The following is an 18,329-nucleotide window of genomic DNA, read 5'->3' as shown; positions in this document are numbered from 1 at the left end:
TTATTTTTGGAAAGTCTTGTTCTGTCAGTTTGTGTTTTTCAGCTTTATCACTTGCAGACAATGACTTTTTCTCTGTTTCTGTTTGCCATCTAGGAAAACGGTCAAAGCACCAAAGATGGACCTCTTCTCCTCTCCCAGGGCAGAGGTATGTGTAGTTGCATATTTTGTTGTTGCTTTGGTTACGATCAACTCCCACAGAGTTACAGCCTCGTAGCTAAACCACCACGCAGAATGCACTTAATCACCCTGAAACATACTGTATTATCCTGATAGCAGCACCCTTGGCTTTAGTGCAACACAAACACACACACACAATTGTGTAGAGTCCTGGCCACATTAACACATCACACTGCATGACTTAAACCCTGTTGCTCTACAGTACTGTGCTAAAGTTTTAAACCCTTTAATTTTTCTTTATATATTACTCATTTGTGTCTAAATACACTAAAGAGCATTGATAATGTTTTCCTTTAAACATAGTAAAGAATTTAAAATAAAGAGTGTGGGAATTGTGATATGAGTTCTGTTAAAAGGTATCTTTTTTTTTTAATATCTTACCTAACCTGGCCAATCAGATTGATAATGTGTAGCACTCTATGTTATGCGCATTATCAATCTGGGACTGCTCCATTTGAGTCCGTTTGGAGAAAGGAAGATATTTCAGCAGAACTCTGAGCTGATTGGGCGAAGCAACACCTAGTGCCCGCCCACCAAAGGTTGGTTTTAGCCAATCACAGTATGAAATTAAAACATAAGCTGCACCGTCAAGCGAAACCATAATAGGATAAGCTAGTCAAGGCACTTCCTGCTGTTCTATCATCAAATAAGAAATTTTGGATTCTTACAAAACAGATGTGATGGCAGCGGCTACGCATGCGTCCTCCTGCACTGCCAGGTTTGTGTTGGTTTGGCTGCCGGCTCAACCGCTCTTGCTTTCGTTGCAGCGGTATGTTCTGCCTTAAACCTGAATACTGCAATGTGATTGGAGTGAACCGATTTTGGTTTGGACACAAATGGTTGAAGCCGGAACGGTACAAGATGGATTGTCATGTGTTTGTGAACACACAAATATCGCGAGAATTCATCTTAGAGGCAAGGTTATATCTTACCTGCAGTTTGCAACTCTCTTGTTCATAAATAAATCCAGATTCACTGGACATAGAGGTTGAAGCTAGGGGCTAAGACTAACGTGTATTTCTATATTAAAGGTATACAGCCACGTTATATGCTTAAAAAAAAGACCAACAGCTGTTTCATCATGATAAAATAAGGTTAAATACACCAAGCATCCATCCTGATGGTGTTTTGCTGGTCCTTTGTCAGGCTGAATTTAACCCCACAACAGGTGCGATGAGCAGATATAAACAGATGTGGCGCCATCTACTGGCTGTATCGCAGAACTATAATAATGGCAGTTTTCTTAATTAATAAATCACTTGTAAGTAATGCTGGACCGAGCCTGACCCTCTGCAATCCGTGCAATGAAGCGGCAGCTGGCCGCGATCAAAGACCAACTGTTAATAATTAAATACACCAATCTACAACAACTTTAAGAACCTCATATCAGAACATTTACTCACGTCAATCAACTCTGCGTCACATCTGAGCAACTGGCAGGTTTAGCGTCCGTTTCAGTGATCACCAACGTTCATACTGTATTCCCAGCAACATTCCAGTCTCTTCCCTCTTGGAATAATTTTTTTTTTTGCCGTTTTTTTTCCCCCACTGGACCTTGGACCATTCTTGGACCATTGTTTCTCTGGGAGATGCTAATAGCCGTTAGCTGCTTCATTGATTTATCCTCTGCTGCACAACATACTTACTCTTGTTATTTCTAAAAATAAAAACTAAAGGCCTTATTTACTAACAAACTGAGCATAAACAAAGCATAAAAGACAAAAATAACTAATACGTCTACAGGACGTGGCAGTAGACAGATCATCACAGAGCCACAGGGATTCTCAGGACAGCCAACCCTCCCTGCAAACATTCAGACTAAAGGGTGTTTAGCCAAACATACATGCGTTTGGGCAGTAAGAGGAAGTTACAGAAAGCTTACAAATGCAAGGAGGAGAACATGTAAACTCTGCACAGAAAAGCCCAGATTCAAACATTGGACCTTCTTTCTTTCAAAGCAGCAATGCTAACTGTTCCACAGTGTCGCCTAACAATTTTTTAAATGTTTTTCTTAAAGAAGTTATATTCATGTAACAGTGTTCTAATAAGCCGTATCCACACGAATCAACAAAAAAAATCCAACATACAGCGAAATAAAAATGATAATGAAGCAATAAATGAAAAAAAGAAATAAAATAACATTTAAATAGGTCATCTTATGCTCATTCCTATTCCTAATCAATAAGCGAAGAGTGGTTAAAAAATGTATACTTTGCAGATGGGGCCATGGAAGCTAAACTCACAAAAACTGTCTACACAGGCAAACAAGAGAAACAAGCATTTAATGCAACAACCAAGTACGTCCATTAGGTAATTTATGCTGATTAAAAGTCCAGGTACATGCCCCACATTGTCTTTTCTGCAACTTTATTTAATTCTGTCATCCTATCTTATAACAAAGGCTCTCAGGTTGTCTTCCAATTCCTCAGAATAATTTGCCATCCAATCACAGTTTATGTTTGAAGACCCTCTCCAATCTGAGCCAATATCTGCTGAATCATGGGAAAATAACTCTTTGGGAATCACCTTGCATGTGTAAAAGGTAAATTACCTGCCTATTTAACTGTTGCTTTCATGCATGCAAAACAAACTGTGAAAGGTTGTCAATAACAAACCTCTTTAAAATACAAAATGCATTTTAGCTTGTCTAGCTATTATTGCTTTTCAGCATTTTGGTTAATTGAAAGCATCAAATATAGAAATATGAAATGTTCCAAAACTTTTGCACAGTGCTATAAACACTAATTGACACCAACTTAAAATAGGAGCCAGAAAAGACAAGTGGAAATTGTTTGGACTCTTGTGACAAACGTGTATTATGTTGGTTAAGGCTTTCAGCGTTATTTTATTCCTCCACTTTGCTTCTTTTTTCATTTCTGTATCTATTTCTCCTTTTCATATGAGGCAACATTATCTTCTCCAGCTTCCCCATATCAAAGCTCACCCTGTCCCCTTAAACTTCTAAGTTTGTCTGTTTTCACATCACATGTGGTCTTCTCTTCAGTGTCGAATCCTGCATCGACTTCTCTGCTGCCGCCTTCTTCCCATTACCTCCTGTGATTATTGTTCTGTTCATGGCAAGCACTGTTGCATTGCCACGGTTTTTCAAATGGCAGCAACATAGGTTTGTCTGGTTGTGTTGCTATTGCAGTTAAGGATGAACATGTTAAACATGTGCAACACGGCATTTACTGTATATGAACAGGAAAATAACGTTTTTTTCCCCCAATAGGAAAGGACTTTAACCTGGACAAGTCATATTGTGCTTTTTTGTTTGTTTCGTTGTCTAGTTTCCTTTTGAGTGTGCTTTTCAAAGGCTGCTGTTGAAAGAATTATGCAATCTTGACAAAGCTCAGAGCTTGAGCGACCATGTCTTCCTAAAGATGAAGATGTAAAATGGAGACATCTAGTGATGTGTTGAAGAAACTATTTGACTGAAGACTGGAACAGAAAATGTTGAAATAACAAGTCCGGGTGGAATAGGAGTATAAACGAGATTAAAAAGTAAACAGCAAACCGTCAACGTAAAGAAGCTTTTAAGGTCTAAATTTGGTTGAGAATAATCAAATGGATTGAGTCGGTCTGGTTTTCAGCGTCTTTGCTGTGGCTCAATTGGAAAAAGGACATTTCAGCTGAAAATGTCACCTGTTCTATGTGGTTGTTAGACTAAATAATGACTGAAATGGCAGATAAGGTAGATGCACAATGTTGCTGTTAAGGGAGATGATGCTGTTAAATGTCGCTCGTTTTAATTAATTACCTAATTTAACTTTCTGCATGAATGTATGAATTGAAGGGAGACATTTTGATTTAGCTGAAATTACGCATTCAAATTTCCTGTAAAATCAGAAGAAAATTTGCAGACAGCTCATCAACTGAAGGTGCTTGGGTCAGTTGCGAGCAGAATTCATCTTTTTATTGGTGGTGGGTGGTATCATCATGCTGTGGGGCTTCTTTTCTGTAGCAAAGTAAAGCTGATCAGAGTTGATTGTGAGATGGATTCAACTAAGAAGGCAATCCTAGAAGAAAACCTGTCAGAGGCCACAAAAAAGTGAGGCTGGTGTGGTGGTTCACTTGCCAGCAATTACGACTATTAACTTATCTGCAAAGCTGAAGGAGACAAACTTCATGCATTTTGTCTTTCCTTGCTTAGTGTTTGCCAGTGTTTGCTCACTATTCCCATGTGTGGAAGTGGCTTGGTCTGCAGGTTTTATAGCCTACATTTTGAGTGCGTGTCTGCAGGTGAAGTGTTTTTCTACTCTTGAACTATCTGTGCTTTATGCCCTCAAAAAAAGCGTTTAACTTTCCTGACCTTGTGCGTCACCTAAAAACGTGGGACTCTTAATACACACGAACACACACGCATCCTATATTTTTTTTTCACCGCACACTGAAACAATCTTTAATAGCCAAACTTCATTGCACTGCCTCCTCTCTGTCTTCTTACCCTCTCTCCCACACAGAAGTAAAACGCCAATGTACTCCACTCATGAAGCTGCCAGCCTACTCAACATTTATTTTAGCTCTGTCTTTTTCTCTCTGGAAAAGTGAGTGATCCTCTGTGCATTTTTTTTCCCTTTGTGCTATGCTGTGTGTGTTTCTAGTGCTGGAAAGAGGCTATTAAGCTGTATCCAAGCAGTGATAAATGTCTGGTCTGAGCCTCATGGATAGCAGGAGAACGCCTGGCATTTGTCACAGCAGAGGACTACAGTTTCCTCTGCAGCACTTCCCACTCCACAATGAATTGGTTCAGGCTTTGCCCCAAACAGCATGATGAGTAATTGTTGTTAGCTGTGCTACTATGAGCTTTAAACGAGGTCAGCAAGACAAGCTGCTGCCGGGTTGGCATGATTTTGATGCATTAGGATGAGCCTAAGGCCTGATTTGTCCGGTGAGAAAGATTAGCACAAGTGAACATGAAAGTAGAGTTTGAGAATAAAATACATCTAAAATGATGCCAGAAATATTTCAGAGAAATACATAAAAATAGCTTGATGCAGCTCTTATTAATAAACGTGGATGATCTTTTATGGTTGTGTTTAGCTAGTTATTGTGAGTGACTATATATATCAAAGCACAATTAAATTTTCTCTTTTAAGTATTGTGTTTAAAGATAAAATAAAGAATAGCAAATAGAAAAGAGGTACTTTAACATGTATGTAACTTATAAACATGCAGAATATCTTTTCTCAGTCTCAAACACATGGAGCTCATTCTGAAAGATGTACAGTCAAAATGCCGGTGAAAAGGTTTGTCAGGAATTATAAGAAGCGTTTCATTGCTCTAATGCCAATAAATGGTGTATCCTCCATTGATTTTTTTTTTGAGAACTTCTGCTTTTTGATGTTTTCTTTTTTGAAAGACTCCCTTCTGATTTATTATTAGAAACAACTGCCTTGGTTGAATCAGCATCATTTTAACAAAAAATCTTCCTCAGGGTATGAATAATTTTGTGCTTAACTAAACATTGCCCATGTCTTGAAGTAACCCCAAGATAAGAGTGCTGCCCTCACAGGCCTGGGACTAATCCTGTGGAAAAATTTAATCCTCTTTTATTGACCTATCCGATAAGGTTATAGAGGTAAAAAAAGTCATAAACTTTTATCTTTTAATAATGTGATTATTGGAATCCTCTGGTCTTAAATTTTGCGGTTTGAATGGTCAGTTTTTAAGATAATTTTACCGAAAGGCTCATCGCAATACTTCATTTTTCTTTTACAAAAAAAGATTTCTGTCCATACTTCTACATTAATTTCATTCATGCCGCAAACAATTCTTCACACTGGTTTCATGTTGAAAATTATTATTATTATTATTATTATTATTATTATTATTATTATTATTATTTGCTTGATAGGGGACACTCATGTGCACTTTGCAAACAGGACCAAAAGTTGTTTTCTAATACATGGGAGACCGGGTATGATGTGTAATTCATAACGGTAAATCACTGTATCTGTAGTCATGGCCCTTTTAAAAGGGACATATAATGCAAAATCAACTTTTTTTAGCCCTTGAATACATTTTGTTGTGTACTTGGATCCTCAAGAATGCAGAAAATTAAAATTTAGTCTGTTCAGCTGCTACGTAGATATCTTTATATTCTGGTTTGGTCATATTTTTCAAGCCATTGCAATTTCTCTTTCTATTCCGTTGTTTTTTTTTTTTTCAACAATCACATCACAGTATTAGCTGCGGAGCTGCTAAACAAGGTTATGTTCTTCCAGCTTATCAATTTCGGGTATCCATCATTTTAAATTTTTTCCACTGCGATTTGTTTTTTTTAGTCCAGGCTAAAGGATGCAAAGGCAATGTTCGGTTGTTGAGTGTAATAACCCACACAATTTATTACACTGACCCCCAGCATCAGGGGCGGCCAGGCACATAGTGGGCAATAGTGCACCGCCCTCCTTAAATCACATGAATAACAGAGAGGGAAAGGACTTTATTTTGCCATAAGTCTTAATAAAATCGTCCAATCAGCAGCCTGAATATCGCTGTGACGTTCATCAGCCACTTCCAACCAGAAGCCCTGCCCCTTGGGGGTGATTTCAGTCAAGTTGAAAATCATACCCATACAAAATCATGTTTATTATAAGATTATTTTTTTTATTTTTGGACACAGCAATTCATTACTATTGGCTCTGGGAGGCCTTGCCCCAACGTGATTTCATCACATGCACTGTTTCATGCTTGGCCGATACGTACAGCGCGCGTACACGTTAGTATAATATGATCTGAATATTGATATGGTACTCTTGATTGCAATACATTGCAGACTATGCTAACATTGATTTCAAAGCCAAAATAGTGGATAACAATTGTATGTTTTATGGCCACAGTGTAACTGTTCTATTGTTGACTCAAAATGTACTGTGTTTGAGAATTTAACTCAAGTACTGAACAGTATGTACAATTCATGTCTAGTGGCTGAACAAGAAACCACATTAAACGTAATAACAGTGTGAATTTAGCTGACTTTTATTTATTAGTATTTTTTTGATGGGTGTAAGGTACCTCATTAGCATTTAGAGACCACACACCTCAGTTGTTCTCAGATGAACCTCAGAACAAAGGCAAAAGAGGGGATTACAATAAGGGCGAATTCAGACCAGTGCATTGCAGTGACACTTTATATAGACCGCAACTGAATGATTTTTAAATGTGAAAAGGAAGGCATTAAAAAGAACGATGTGTTTCAGAAATGTGTTGCATTATCTTCATCGTGCCATTGAAGTTCTCAATCCTGTTGTTGTTTTGTTCCCAGGGCGTAAAATCTTTCAGTGCCAGACAACAGGCGACGTGCTTCTTTTCAATATATAGACAAAATCAAATTTTAATATAATTTACAGTTAATTGCAACAGCAATTCAGCTTAGCTAAAAGTCAATGGTGACAAAAGCATTGCTGCAAAACTGGAAAGTGTTTTGTCTAACACAGACCTTTAATATAAAAAAACAACAAACAAGCTAAATCAAGTTTAATGTACCACCACATGAATTTAACAAGGCTTTCATGATATTAGAGGCATCTTAGAAATAGATAGCATTTAAATATAAAACACCTTATACAGATTAGGTAAATTTGGACTGTAATATTTTACATTGGTTATTCATTTTATAAATGTGCGATTCATGTTCCCCAAATAATATCACTAAAATCTTTTTTCTTATCGTGAACCTAATAAATTGAATGCATCATCATACCCCTTTTCACACATCTATATATCCCACAGGCACTCTGTATAAAACATTTTTTCCATCTAAACTAAACTAATAAAACCACTGCCATAAACTGTCAGAATTACCAGCATGGTTCCTGTCTAATATCTTTGCACATAAATCTGTGACTGAACATTTTTGCCCCAAGTGGATGTTTAGAACACTGTCAGTGAACAACTAATTTCAAAGAGAAATATTACAAGACGGTTTAATTTTTTTCCACCCTTGTGCAATTAGTCTTTATTTATTCTCCTTAGTTTTCTTATACGAATGACGGCTGTGCTGTAAGATCATGACACATTTTACTACTGTACAGAAAAAAATACATACAAGTAATTTAAAGGGAACAACTTTAATTTGCATCATTTAAGTGACATGTATTTGTTTTCTGAATGACTATCAATCGCGACAGAAGGAGGAGTCACTGAGCGAAATGGAGAACACAATAAAACAGACACAGCGAAAAAACCAACGAGCTTAAAAGGATAACAAGATGAGAACAAAGATGAGAAGGTCATAGAGAGACAGGCGGTATATGGAGACAATAAATTGCTTTGTCACATCATATTTGGTGTTTAGATTGGAGATAGTGGCCTCAAACACGCTTTCACATCATCTGCAAATTACTGCAACCTGAAGGTCCACAGTATAATAAAACGGTGTGAAGAACCATTTATTAAAAATAGCGGCCCTGGATTCATGCAGTGAGAACACGAGTGTGTGTGTGTGTGTGTGTGTGTGTGTGTGTGTCTTGTCCTCTGGGTGAGTGTAATCTCTGTGGATTGTTAATCCAACCTGCTCCCTCTCTCCCTAGCTTCATTAATCTGCTACCAGTATGTGTCTCATTTTCTCTTGACACACATCCACACCAACCTCCTCTTCTGTGTAGCCGGTGAATCCGGCAAACAAATGAAAATCTATAATATTCTAAATAAACAATCCTTAAATTGTAAAGCTGTCAAACCTGATTCCTGATGCAATCTCTCTTTTGAATTTAGCTAATAATTTTTCACCTTTATACACACAGGTTATGCGGCTGAATCCAGATGTTTACCTGGTGTGTATAAAAAGAAACAACCCCTTTTTCTCACTGTCTGACATCACATCAGACTAAACCTTTCCTGTTTCAGATCAGTGGCCTTTACCAAAGTTATTTCTATTTATTAAATGCCAACATTTGTACAATATATTTTTCTTTTTTTATTTACCTTTTTTCAAATTCAGACATTTACACACACATGCTATTGTAATTGATATAATTGCAGTATGACGGGTATCCTTTTAAACAACAGTTTGCTGGGATTGTGGCCTTTGCCTCCTGGCAGAGTTAATGTAATCTGGTCAGGTTTGTAAGAAACATTTTCAGCTTTGGCCCCTAATTTCTGAGACTTTGTAATGACCACTTAAAAACATTAAGCCCCTTTTGCACTTAATGTAGCTGTATGTGAAGTGCGCCCGCCCCTTCAAAACGCCCACATGACATGACACGGCCAACCGTGTACACCACAGTTGAGGTGGTGTCCGAATTGCTACGTCATTAATGGTAATCATGGCAAAACACCACAGGTCATTGATTTCAGGGTATTATAAGCCTGGCGCCAATGTTTACTCGCACCCCTGCCAGGCTAAGCGTTGCTTGTTCATTTTAAATGCCTCGATGTTTGAGAGTGACATAAAGCGGTCAGTAAAGAAAACCTTCTGATATAAATAAGCTAACAAGCTAGCCGTTGTTAGCTCGACGCACATTACGTTCACGCTGCGCCCCTCCTTCGACCTGCATGACGCATCGCCCACAATGACAATACCACCATGATTTGCCCTTTTTTCTGGGGTAAACCCTGGATTCCAAACATAACGTTGTCCCTAGGTGCCTTTCCAAACTGGGAGCTGCTTTTATGATGTTGCTTTTTTTTTCTTTCTGTTTAGCCTTTCGGCACATGTTGGACCAGGACTAGCTTCAACATGCGTAACAACACGCTTTCCAGGTCCGTCCAACATTTTCAAATGTTTTTTTTTTTTTTTTTTTTGTTCTCCACCCAACTCAGTTCAGTTATTGCTACATGGTTAGCATGAAACGGGTAGCTATGTTTCTTAATACGCGACTAAGTGGGTGACGAACCTGCAACAACGCAAAATATAGGTTCCGCCTGTCCAATAAATCATTAAGGGAACCTATATTTTCAAACATAGAAAAATATATAAAGGCAAAAAGGGAAATTAAGAAATTATCCATTTAAACCCACATAACTTTTTTGGTACAATGGTTTGGTCCATTGTACCAACAGCTAACCATTGCAAACAAGCACAGCAGTGCCATCTGTGTCTATAAAGCACAGAAACCTGACCTCTAGTAAGTAGCTACTTAAAACAAAAAACATGTCTCATATTTTATTTACTTCCACTTTTCTATAGAATGAAACGTATTAAAGTAAAGTCAGACCATATTTTGTTCACCCTATTACTTTAATTGAATCTGCCATGTATTGAGGGAGGGTGTGGTCAATGTTGAGAGTGGCTCAGCGCCGTGTTTTGTGCGAGATAGGAGAGAAAGAGAGCAGAGTAAGCGACAGCAGAAAGAGAACCAAACAAAAAAAAATTAGGAAAAAAATGTCAGCCATAAACAACTGTCTAGAACATTGTTTAAAATAGTGCTTTTAAGAAATAGAAGAAAAAAATCCTACAAAGAATCTACATAGGGTCTAAGAGCTGCATCCTTCAGCTGATCATCTACGCTTAGATTTTTAGACCTTAGGGAATCACCTGATTCGCTCTGAAATTTAGCTTCATGTCTGTCAAAATGTTAGAATTTGATATTTGTCATAGATTCACCATAAGGAACGACGAAAAAAATTAGTTTTCATTCAGTAAATTGTCAAAGGATCTAAATGTTTAGAAACATAATTTTAATAAAAAAATAATAAAATCTAAAAAAAAAAAAAGACCTTGAAAGAGCTTAATATATGAAAAAATAAATTTGAGCTTCTTGGAAGAACAAAAAAAATTAAGAGTAGTTCAGGATTTATGAAGTGAGGTTTTGTCAAAAGGTTTTATGCTCTCAATTAAACTTAGTTAACCTGCGGTATTTAACTTTCTTGGTGCCCTCATTTAGAACAAATCAAGATTAGGTGGCCTGAAACTAAGGCTGGTCTGGGAGGGAATGATGGCTCAGGGGACTCTCACTCCCACAGCTCCAATTTCAAAAAGATCAGCAATTTATGTGAATACCATTTTTATTAACCTTTTTATGATTCTGTCATGTTTGTATTGGGAGATTATTTACACAGCAGCCAATGATTATGTACACATGAAATGGAGCTTGGAGATGGTGAGCCACCAATGATCTTCCAATGTGAAACATATTGGCAACTGAGCAAGGAAACACGTTTTACACAGGAAGATTTTTCGTCACACACCACCTCCTACATCAATATCCTGTCTAAATGTCTATCAGCTTCTCTGTAAATTACAGTGAAATGCAAACATTAAGATGGTTTTAATGTTCATAAAATAGCATCTACCTAAATGACATTTTTGATATTTAAGTTGTTTAGGGCGATGTAAACCCGCTGTGGTCTCGGTCCATCTCCAACTAGCTTTCAGGCGTTTTGAGCTTTTAGGAGCACCTTACATTGAATTTCCACTTCATTAAGAAACCAATAGTTATCTTTTAATGGTGACATGTTAACACCCATACTCTCTTGTCATTGTTCTTGGGGATTTTTACAGCACAAACCTCTCAAATGAACAGCCAAAATACAGTGTACAAAGTATTCTGCCAGAGACACAAGTTCGCACATACTAGAACATTAAACCATGATTCACATCTGAAGAAGCTGCTTCAGAGAGGCTTACAGCAGTGGGGCGTGGCCTCCTGTATAAAGAAGGTAGAAACAAACTTACCAAGGACATCAGGGCACCTAAGGGAAACTACAGCAAAGCTAAAAAGTACCTTCTTGGCTCCTGACCCTGCAGCAGCTTGAAGGAACTTGAACATTACTAGCTATAGGAGCCTGTCTTCCCACGATGTGATGACCTCCATGACTAGCTGATGACCTCAATAGCTTCTGTATGTTAGAAAACCAGCCATTCACACCTCAGTCCCACACAAAAGTACTACCTGCACCCACCAACAACTCTAACCAGCTCCCCTCTCCCCTATTACCACCTGCTTGCAGTAAAGGTCAATGAAGAAGAGTCTTTCAGCATCAGGAAACGTCACCAAGAGAGCTCCAGTATCTCCCCCTTCTGTCTTATAGCCTGCACAGACCAGCTAGCACCCCCCCCCCTCCCATATCCTGGACACACACTTTTTAGACTTTTACCTTTTAGGTCAGCACTGCAGAGCACTATTTGTCAAAACCAGCTGTCAAATATATGGTTTCATTCCCCAGGTGTTCTCCCGGATGAACACAATAAGCAGTCAGCTAGGAAGCAAAATAAGCATATATATATATATATATATATATATATATATATATATATATATATATATATATATATATATATATATATATATATATATATATATATATATATATATATATATTTCTAGTTATCCTTATTTTATTTACCCAAGGCGTATACATCTTTTTACTTAATGTTTCTACAGTTTGAGCACTTGGAGCCAAAGTCAAATTCCTTTTTTTGTACACAATCTTTGGCATTTAAGCTCATTCTGAGTAAATGCTTTCATCTGGTCTTTTTTTTTTAATGTTTAGTTGTGTAGCACCATCACCTTTTCTCTGTGAGGAAAAAGCCAACATAAAGGCAACAGGGGAAACGCATAGAATGAGGCGGGACAGACTTGTAAAAAGTGGATGTGAACTATACATAGATTAAGTTAGAAGCCTAATGACTGGTCTGAGAGGAGAAACTAATTTAAAAAATCACTTTTGTTACATGTAAAAGGCCACTGCGTATTGGATAAACTAATTTAAATTTTAATAATCTGAATTTCTATATATCAGAAGTATTCACTTATTTTTTGTCTTGTTGGGTGTTGCAGCAACCTTACAACTTCTCAGTTTGTAGCAACCCAACATAAAGACAAGAAGGACGCATCAACCTCCTGCAGCACTGTACCTCTGCTTAACTTTTACTTTTCTTATTATCCACCGTCCTCTTCCACCTACTCCTCCTCCTCCTCTTCACCTCCCTCCCACTGCTTTAACCGCTCCTAGTTCTTTTTTTGGTCAGGGTAGTAATTCTCTGCAATTTCCCTGTTTAATGTTTCTACTTGTTTCTTTTTTTTATCTTATTTTCCTTTTTTATTTTTTGCCTCTCAGTTTTTTGACCTCGACTTCAGCAGAAATTCAAGACAAAAAATGTTTGTATGTGAGGGTATTTTTTGTTATTTAGCTAAATTTTGGCCAAAAACTATCACGGTAGTGAGAGTATTACAAAGTGGTTTGTGTAATTTGCATGTTTGTGCGTGAAAGGTTGAAAATCTTGTCTGTTTAAGGGTTATTTTAGTCTAAAACATGGTAATGAGTCTGGTGATCTCTGCTTCACATGCAAATTCACTCTGACAGGCTTTTATTTCACACACTAATGATAACCTGGAAGGTTAAGAGTTTAGCCACCCTTATAAAACACACAAACGCACACACACGCACACACACACACACACACACACACACACACACACACACACACACACACACACACACCTTGGGCTGCAGTTTGTTTCCCTATGAAGCTTTCCAGCATTCTCGTACCTGCTCTGTAGCTACACAATCTTTTCATTTAATAAATGCAAAAATACAGTGTTTTAGTTGCGGACCATATCCAGGTTTACCGTTTTAGCCTGAGCTTAACTGGAGAGATGTCTCTTTGTCTGGGATCATGATCTATTTCTCAGCAGAAGGCAGTCCAAAATGTCACAAGGTGACACCAAAATGTCATTTTTGAGCTTGCTTCCTTCTTCTTTTTTGTCAGGCTTGGATAGAGTAATGTGTATATGAACTGAAAACATGTAGTTGAACTCTGATAGAACTCCCAACTTGGACTTAACCTTTTTTTACTACTAAAATGGCAGAATAAAATGGTTTGCTTGCATACCTGAATACCTTCATAGACTTAAATACTCAGCATTTCTAAATTGTCAACATAATTTTTGCCTCAGTTTCCCATTTTATGGCAAATTATTTACTTTCTAAGCAGAAACATATCTTTACATCCCATTTTCTGTCTCTTAATAACTCGCACATACTTATCCTTTACTTTGCATCAACAAAAACAAAGTGTGTGAAGTCTTACCCGTCATTGCTCAACCTTTGTGCTAAATCCGCCTGCCTCACTCGGTCTCTCGTTCCTCTCTTCTCTCACTCACTTACTTTTTTCCTTCTGTGCGTCTCAGGCAATGTTTGACTTTCGCGGGAACGGCAAGGCAGAGTTAAACCTGAAGAGGGGAGAAGTGATCTTCCTGCTGCGACGAGTGAATGCCGACTGGCTGGAGGTAAGAACATAGAGGGAGAGAGGCAGAACGGGAGAGGGAGATGGACGGGAACGATTGGAGGCTGGAGAAGAGGAGAGGAAGGGCGAGAGTGGGGGAGTGGAGACAGAAGGATGAAGGGGGGGATGCAACAGAGGTGGAGGAGAAGAGGAGGTGGATGTAAAGTAATGAGGAATAGAGAGAACGTATGAAGACAAGGGACAAAAAGCCTGAAATGTGCAGAGTCCTGCAAAAACCCATTTTCCAATCCACATTTTTTCACATTACCACCCATAACCTCACTGTATTATATTTGGGCTTTGTGTGATAGACCGACTCAGATTAGTTCATAGTTCTGAATGCTGGTGAAGATTCTCAGTCATCCAGGTCATGGTCATTCCAAAAAAAGTAAAAAACAAAGCAACTGGACTTGTTTTCTGTAGTTGAAGATGTTTCGCTTCCTCTCCAGGAAGATTTCTCAATTCAAAAAGTCTGGAGTAATGATGAGTACCAAGCCTTATACTACTGCCCAAACAAAGGCCTTGTAATAGCTTAGATATCATGCAAATTTAAAGCTGGGTTAGACCACAAGAATTAAGAACCTTTAGTGTCACTATGTATTACCATACCCTTTAGGGTCTGAAGAAATTTGCATCCGAGTCTAGAAAGTTTGATATTAGTCCCTTTTATGAACAATATGGATTATGGTGTTGTTGCATAAATTAATCAAACGCCCCCTCGATGATGCACTCATGCCCTCTGTAAATATTCCGCCATTATCTTAAGCCTTCATTTACAGAACTGTGCAATCAGAAATTGGAGTGTGCAAATAGGCATTATCAGTAGTGTCATTGCGTAACAGACCAGTAACTTCTCAGCATGGGGCAACAGCCCTTAAAGTTTTTGGGAAATAAGCTGGTTTTAAGTCCACTAGTTTTTGATTTAATGTGCATTGCAAACAGTGTATTGCCCAGGTTGGTTTGGATCTGTAGCAATGTGTGTGGCCTTCTCTGGACTTGTGCAGCATAGACCATGTCTAGGTCCTATAGAAGGCATCCCACAATCCTTTGTGCTGTCCTCACCACCTGTGCTAAAAAAGAAAAAGAAATATTATGAAAGGTTTATTTGAAAAAGAAACCTGGATCTAGAGGGAGAACCTCTGTAGGAGCAATCTGGAACAACCTGGCAATGACGAGAGTTGACTTTACTCCCAACAGAGGGGTCAGGCAAAATCCAGGGGATTAGCAGGGGTCATGTACAGGTAGTCAGAGATTGGCAGACAAATCCAACGGCAGGGTATGACGATAATTCAATGACGATATACTGCTCAAAGAAATAAAGGGAACACTTAAACAACACGGTGTGGCTCCAAGTCAATCAAACTTCTGTGAAATCAAACTGTCCACTTAAGAAGCAACCCTGATTGACAATCAATTTCACCTACAACAGGTGGAAACTATAGGCAATTAGCAAACCCCCCCCCCCCCCCCCCCCCCCCCATCAGCCGACAAATATACCACCTCAGTGGTCAGAGGTGGTGACCACTGACCACTTTTCAGTTCCTCTGCCTTCTGGCTAATGTTTTGGTCACTTTTGAATGCTGGTGGTGCTTTCACTCTAGTGGTGGCTTGAGACGAAGTCTCCAACCCACACCAGTGGCTCAGGTAGTGCAGCTCATCCAGGATGGCACATCAATGCAAGCTGTGGTGAGAAGGTTTGCTGTGTCTGTCAGCGTAGTGTCCAGAGCATGGAGACGCTACCAGGAGACAGACCATTACATTAGGAGACTTGGAGGAAGCTGTAGGAGGGCAACAACTCTGCAGCAGGACCGCTACCTCTGCCTTTTTGCAAGGAGGAACAGGAGGAGCCCTGCAAAATGACCTCCAACAGGCCACACATGTGCATGTGTCTGCTCAAACGATCAGAAACAGACTGCATGAGGGTGGTATGAGGGCCTGACGTTCACAGGTGGGGGTTATAACACCATGCAGGATGTTTGGTTTTTGCCAGAGAACACCAAGATGGGCAAATTTGCCACTGGCACCCTGTGCTGTTCACAGAAGAAATCAGGTTCACACTGAGCACATCTGGGACATCATGTCTCGCTCCAACCACCAACGCCACGTTGCACCAAAGACTGTCCAGGAGTTAGTGGATGCGTTAGTCCAGGTCTGGGAGGAGATCCCTCTTGAAACCATCCTTATCAGGAGCCTTCCCAGGCGTTGTAGGGAGGCCTTCACAGGCACGTGGAGACCACACACGCTACTGAGCCTCATTTTCACCTGTTTTAGGGACATTACATCTAAGTTGGATCTACCTGTAGTGTGTTTTTCACTTTAAATTTGAGTGCGGCTCCAAATCCCGACCTCCATGGGTTAATAAATTTGACTTCCACTGATAATTTTTGTGTGATTTTGTTGCCAGCACGTTCACCTATGTAAAGAACAAAGTATTTAATCAGAATATTTCCTTCATTCAGATCTAGGATGTGTGATTTTAGTGTTTTAGTGTCTTTATTTTTTTGAGCAGTATATATTGATCGATAGTCATGTGGTGCAATAGGAAAAAAGGGTCAATAAAAAGTTCAATAGAAGTTTTCCTTCCTTTTGCATTTTAGCCATTTAGGTTAATACTACAGTCATTAAATCCTACCTACCAAACGCAGACCCAGGAACGCTCTGTCACCAAGCTCCGCCCCCTTGAAAGGGTTCAGAGAGCACTAAACTTGCAGTTTTGGTAAAAAGTTGGTTGAATAAAGTGTGGAGTTTTGAATTCAGTGTGTTTTCTTTATCTAAAAATAGGTTGCTTAGCAACAGCACAGAATGGCCAGGGCTGCACTTAAAATATATGTTTTGAATTTTTTGGTAATTATCAATATTGATCAATATGATTTCTATTTTATCTATATTTTTTTGCAATGGATTACTGCATCAGTGTGAGTTGGCATGTTTAAGATCATGCTGTAGTTATGCTGCAGTTAAATTGCTGAAATAAATTTTAAGTTTTCAATGCCATTCTTATTTCTTGAAATGTTTCTGTATGTACCAAGTATACAATAACTTGTCTTTCTTGCCCAGTAGCAAAGAGAAGTTGGTAGAATACAAAGTAAATGAGAAGACAGAAAATAGATAATAATCAAACAAGAAATAATAAAATAAGGACTGATTAGACACAACGCCTGCCATCCAAAATCACACATTTTAATTAGCAGCTCGACTCTGAAATAAAGACTTTAGCAAACAATATAATTGGAAGAAGTTCTGGTCATCTCAGTGTGCTAAAACAAAAGTTAAGAAAAGAGGATTATGTTTAAAATTGGTGAAGTTATAAAACAGAGTTAAAAGAAGCTGGGATAAAAAAAAAATAGAAGGTGGAATCTGATGATGAAGAGAGTGAATAAACATGGGGGAGAAACTGGAGTTTGTAAAGACATCCAAAAAGCAGCACAGTGTTGTGTTAATGTGTTAAACCTCTCCTAATTTTTTCATACTTACTCCTGAGGAGAAAAACTTTGCTGTAACCTTTCGACAGGGTTTAAATCAGTATTTCTTCAAGCTTAATGAAGGTCTGTCGTAGTTTGTGGCTGTGTGTCTTTTTCTTAAAGCATAAAGCCCTATGCAGCTTTCAAGAATGCATTCTACCACAGAAAAAGAACAATTAAAAAAAACATAGAAAGCTATAAATTCCCGTTCACTCCAGTTTATTGGGTGTTAATGTAAAACTACAATAATTCTATAAATGAATGTCAGAGTAGTAAGTTGCCGTTTCTTATGCTGCGATACAGTATGCAGTTAATATGAATATTGCCTATACATTTTATTGGGCCTGTCTCTATCATAGTCCTGTGCTTGAAACATTGATTTGAGCCCTAATATTGCACCTTTTCACATTGGTTTCTTTTTCCAGACTAATGTTCAGATATCACGGGTGTGCTAAAAATGCTTTATGACTGGGCTGAGTGCCTCTAACATCAGCAACTTATGAGCTACCTAATTATTC

General features: G+C 38.5%; 2 protein-coding genes across 2 annotated transcripts in view; one reads left to right on the top strand and one right to left on the bottom strand.

Moving 5' to 3' along the window:
* Positions 1-14,239, bottom strand: part of pvalb7 (parvalbumin 7) — a 55,512-nt gene extending 41,273 nt beyond the window's left edge. Inside the window, exon 1 of the mRNA XM_036137375.1 lies at positions 14,156-14,239. Within this exon, the coding sequence (XP_035993268.1) occupies positions 14,156-14,162 (7 nt within the window). The 5' untranslated portion in view covers positions 14,163-14,239. The remainder of the gene's footprint in view (positions 1-14,155) is intronic.
* Positions 1-18,329, top strand: part of ncf4 (neutrophil cytosolic factor 4) — a 48,855-nt gene that overhangs the window by 20,672 nt on the left and 9,854 nt on the right. The window contains exons 6-7 of the mRNA XM_012849502.3: positions 94-145; positions 14,256-14,354. Of these exons, the coding sequence (XP_012704956.2) occupies positions 94-145; positions 14,256-14,354 (151 nt within the window). The remainder of the gene's footprint in view (positions 1-93; positions 146-14,255; positions 14,355-18,329) is intronic.

Source organism: Fundulus heteroclitus, chromosome 5 (assembly GCF_011125445.2).
Source record: "Fundulus heteroclitus isolate FHET01 chromosome 5, MU-UCD_Fhet_4.1, whole genome shotgun sequence".
Taxonomy (NCBI): Eukaryota; Metazoa; Chordata; class Actinopteri; order Cyprinodontiformes; family Fundulidae; genus Fundulus; species Fundulus heteroclitus.
The sequence above is the reverse complement of the archived record's forward strand: the minus strand, read 5'-3'. Positions and strand labels throughout refer to the sequence as shown.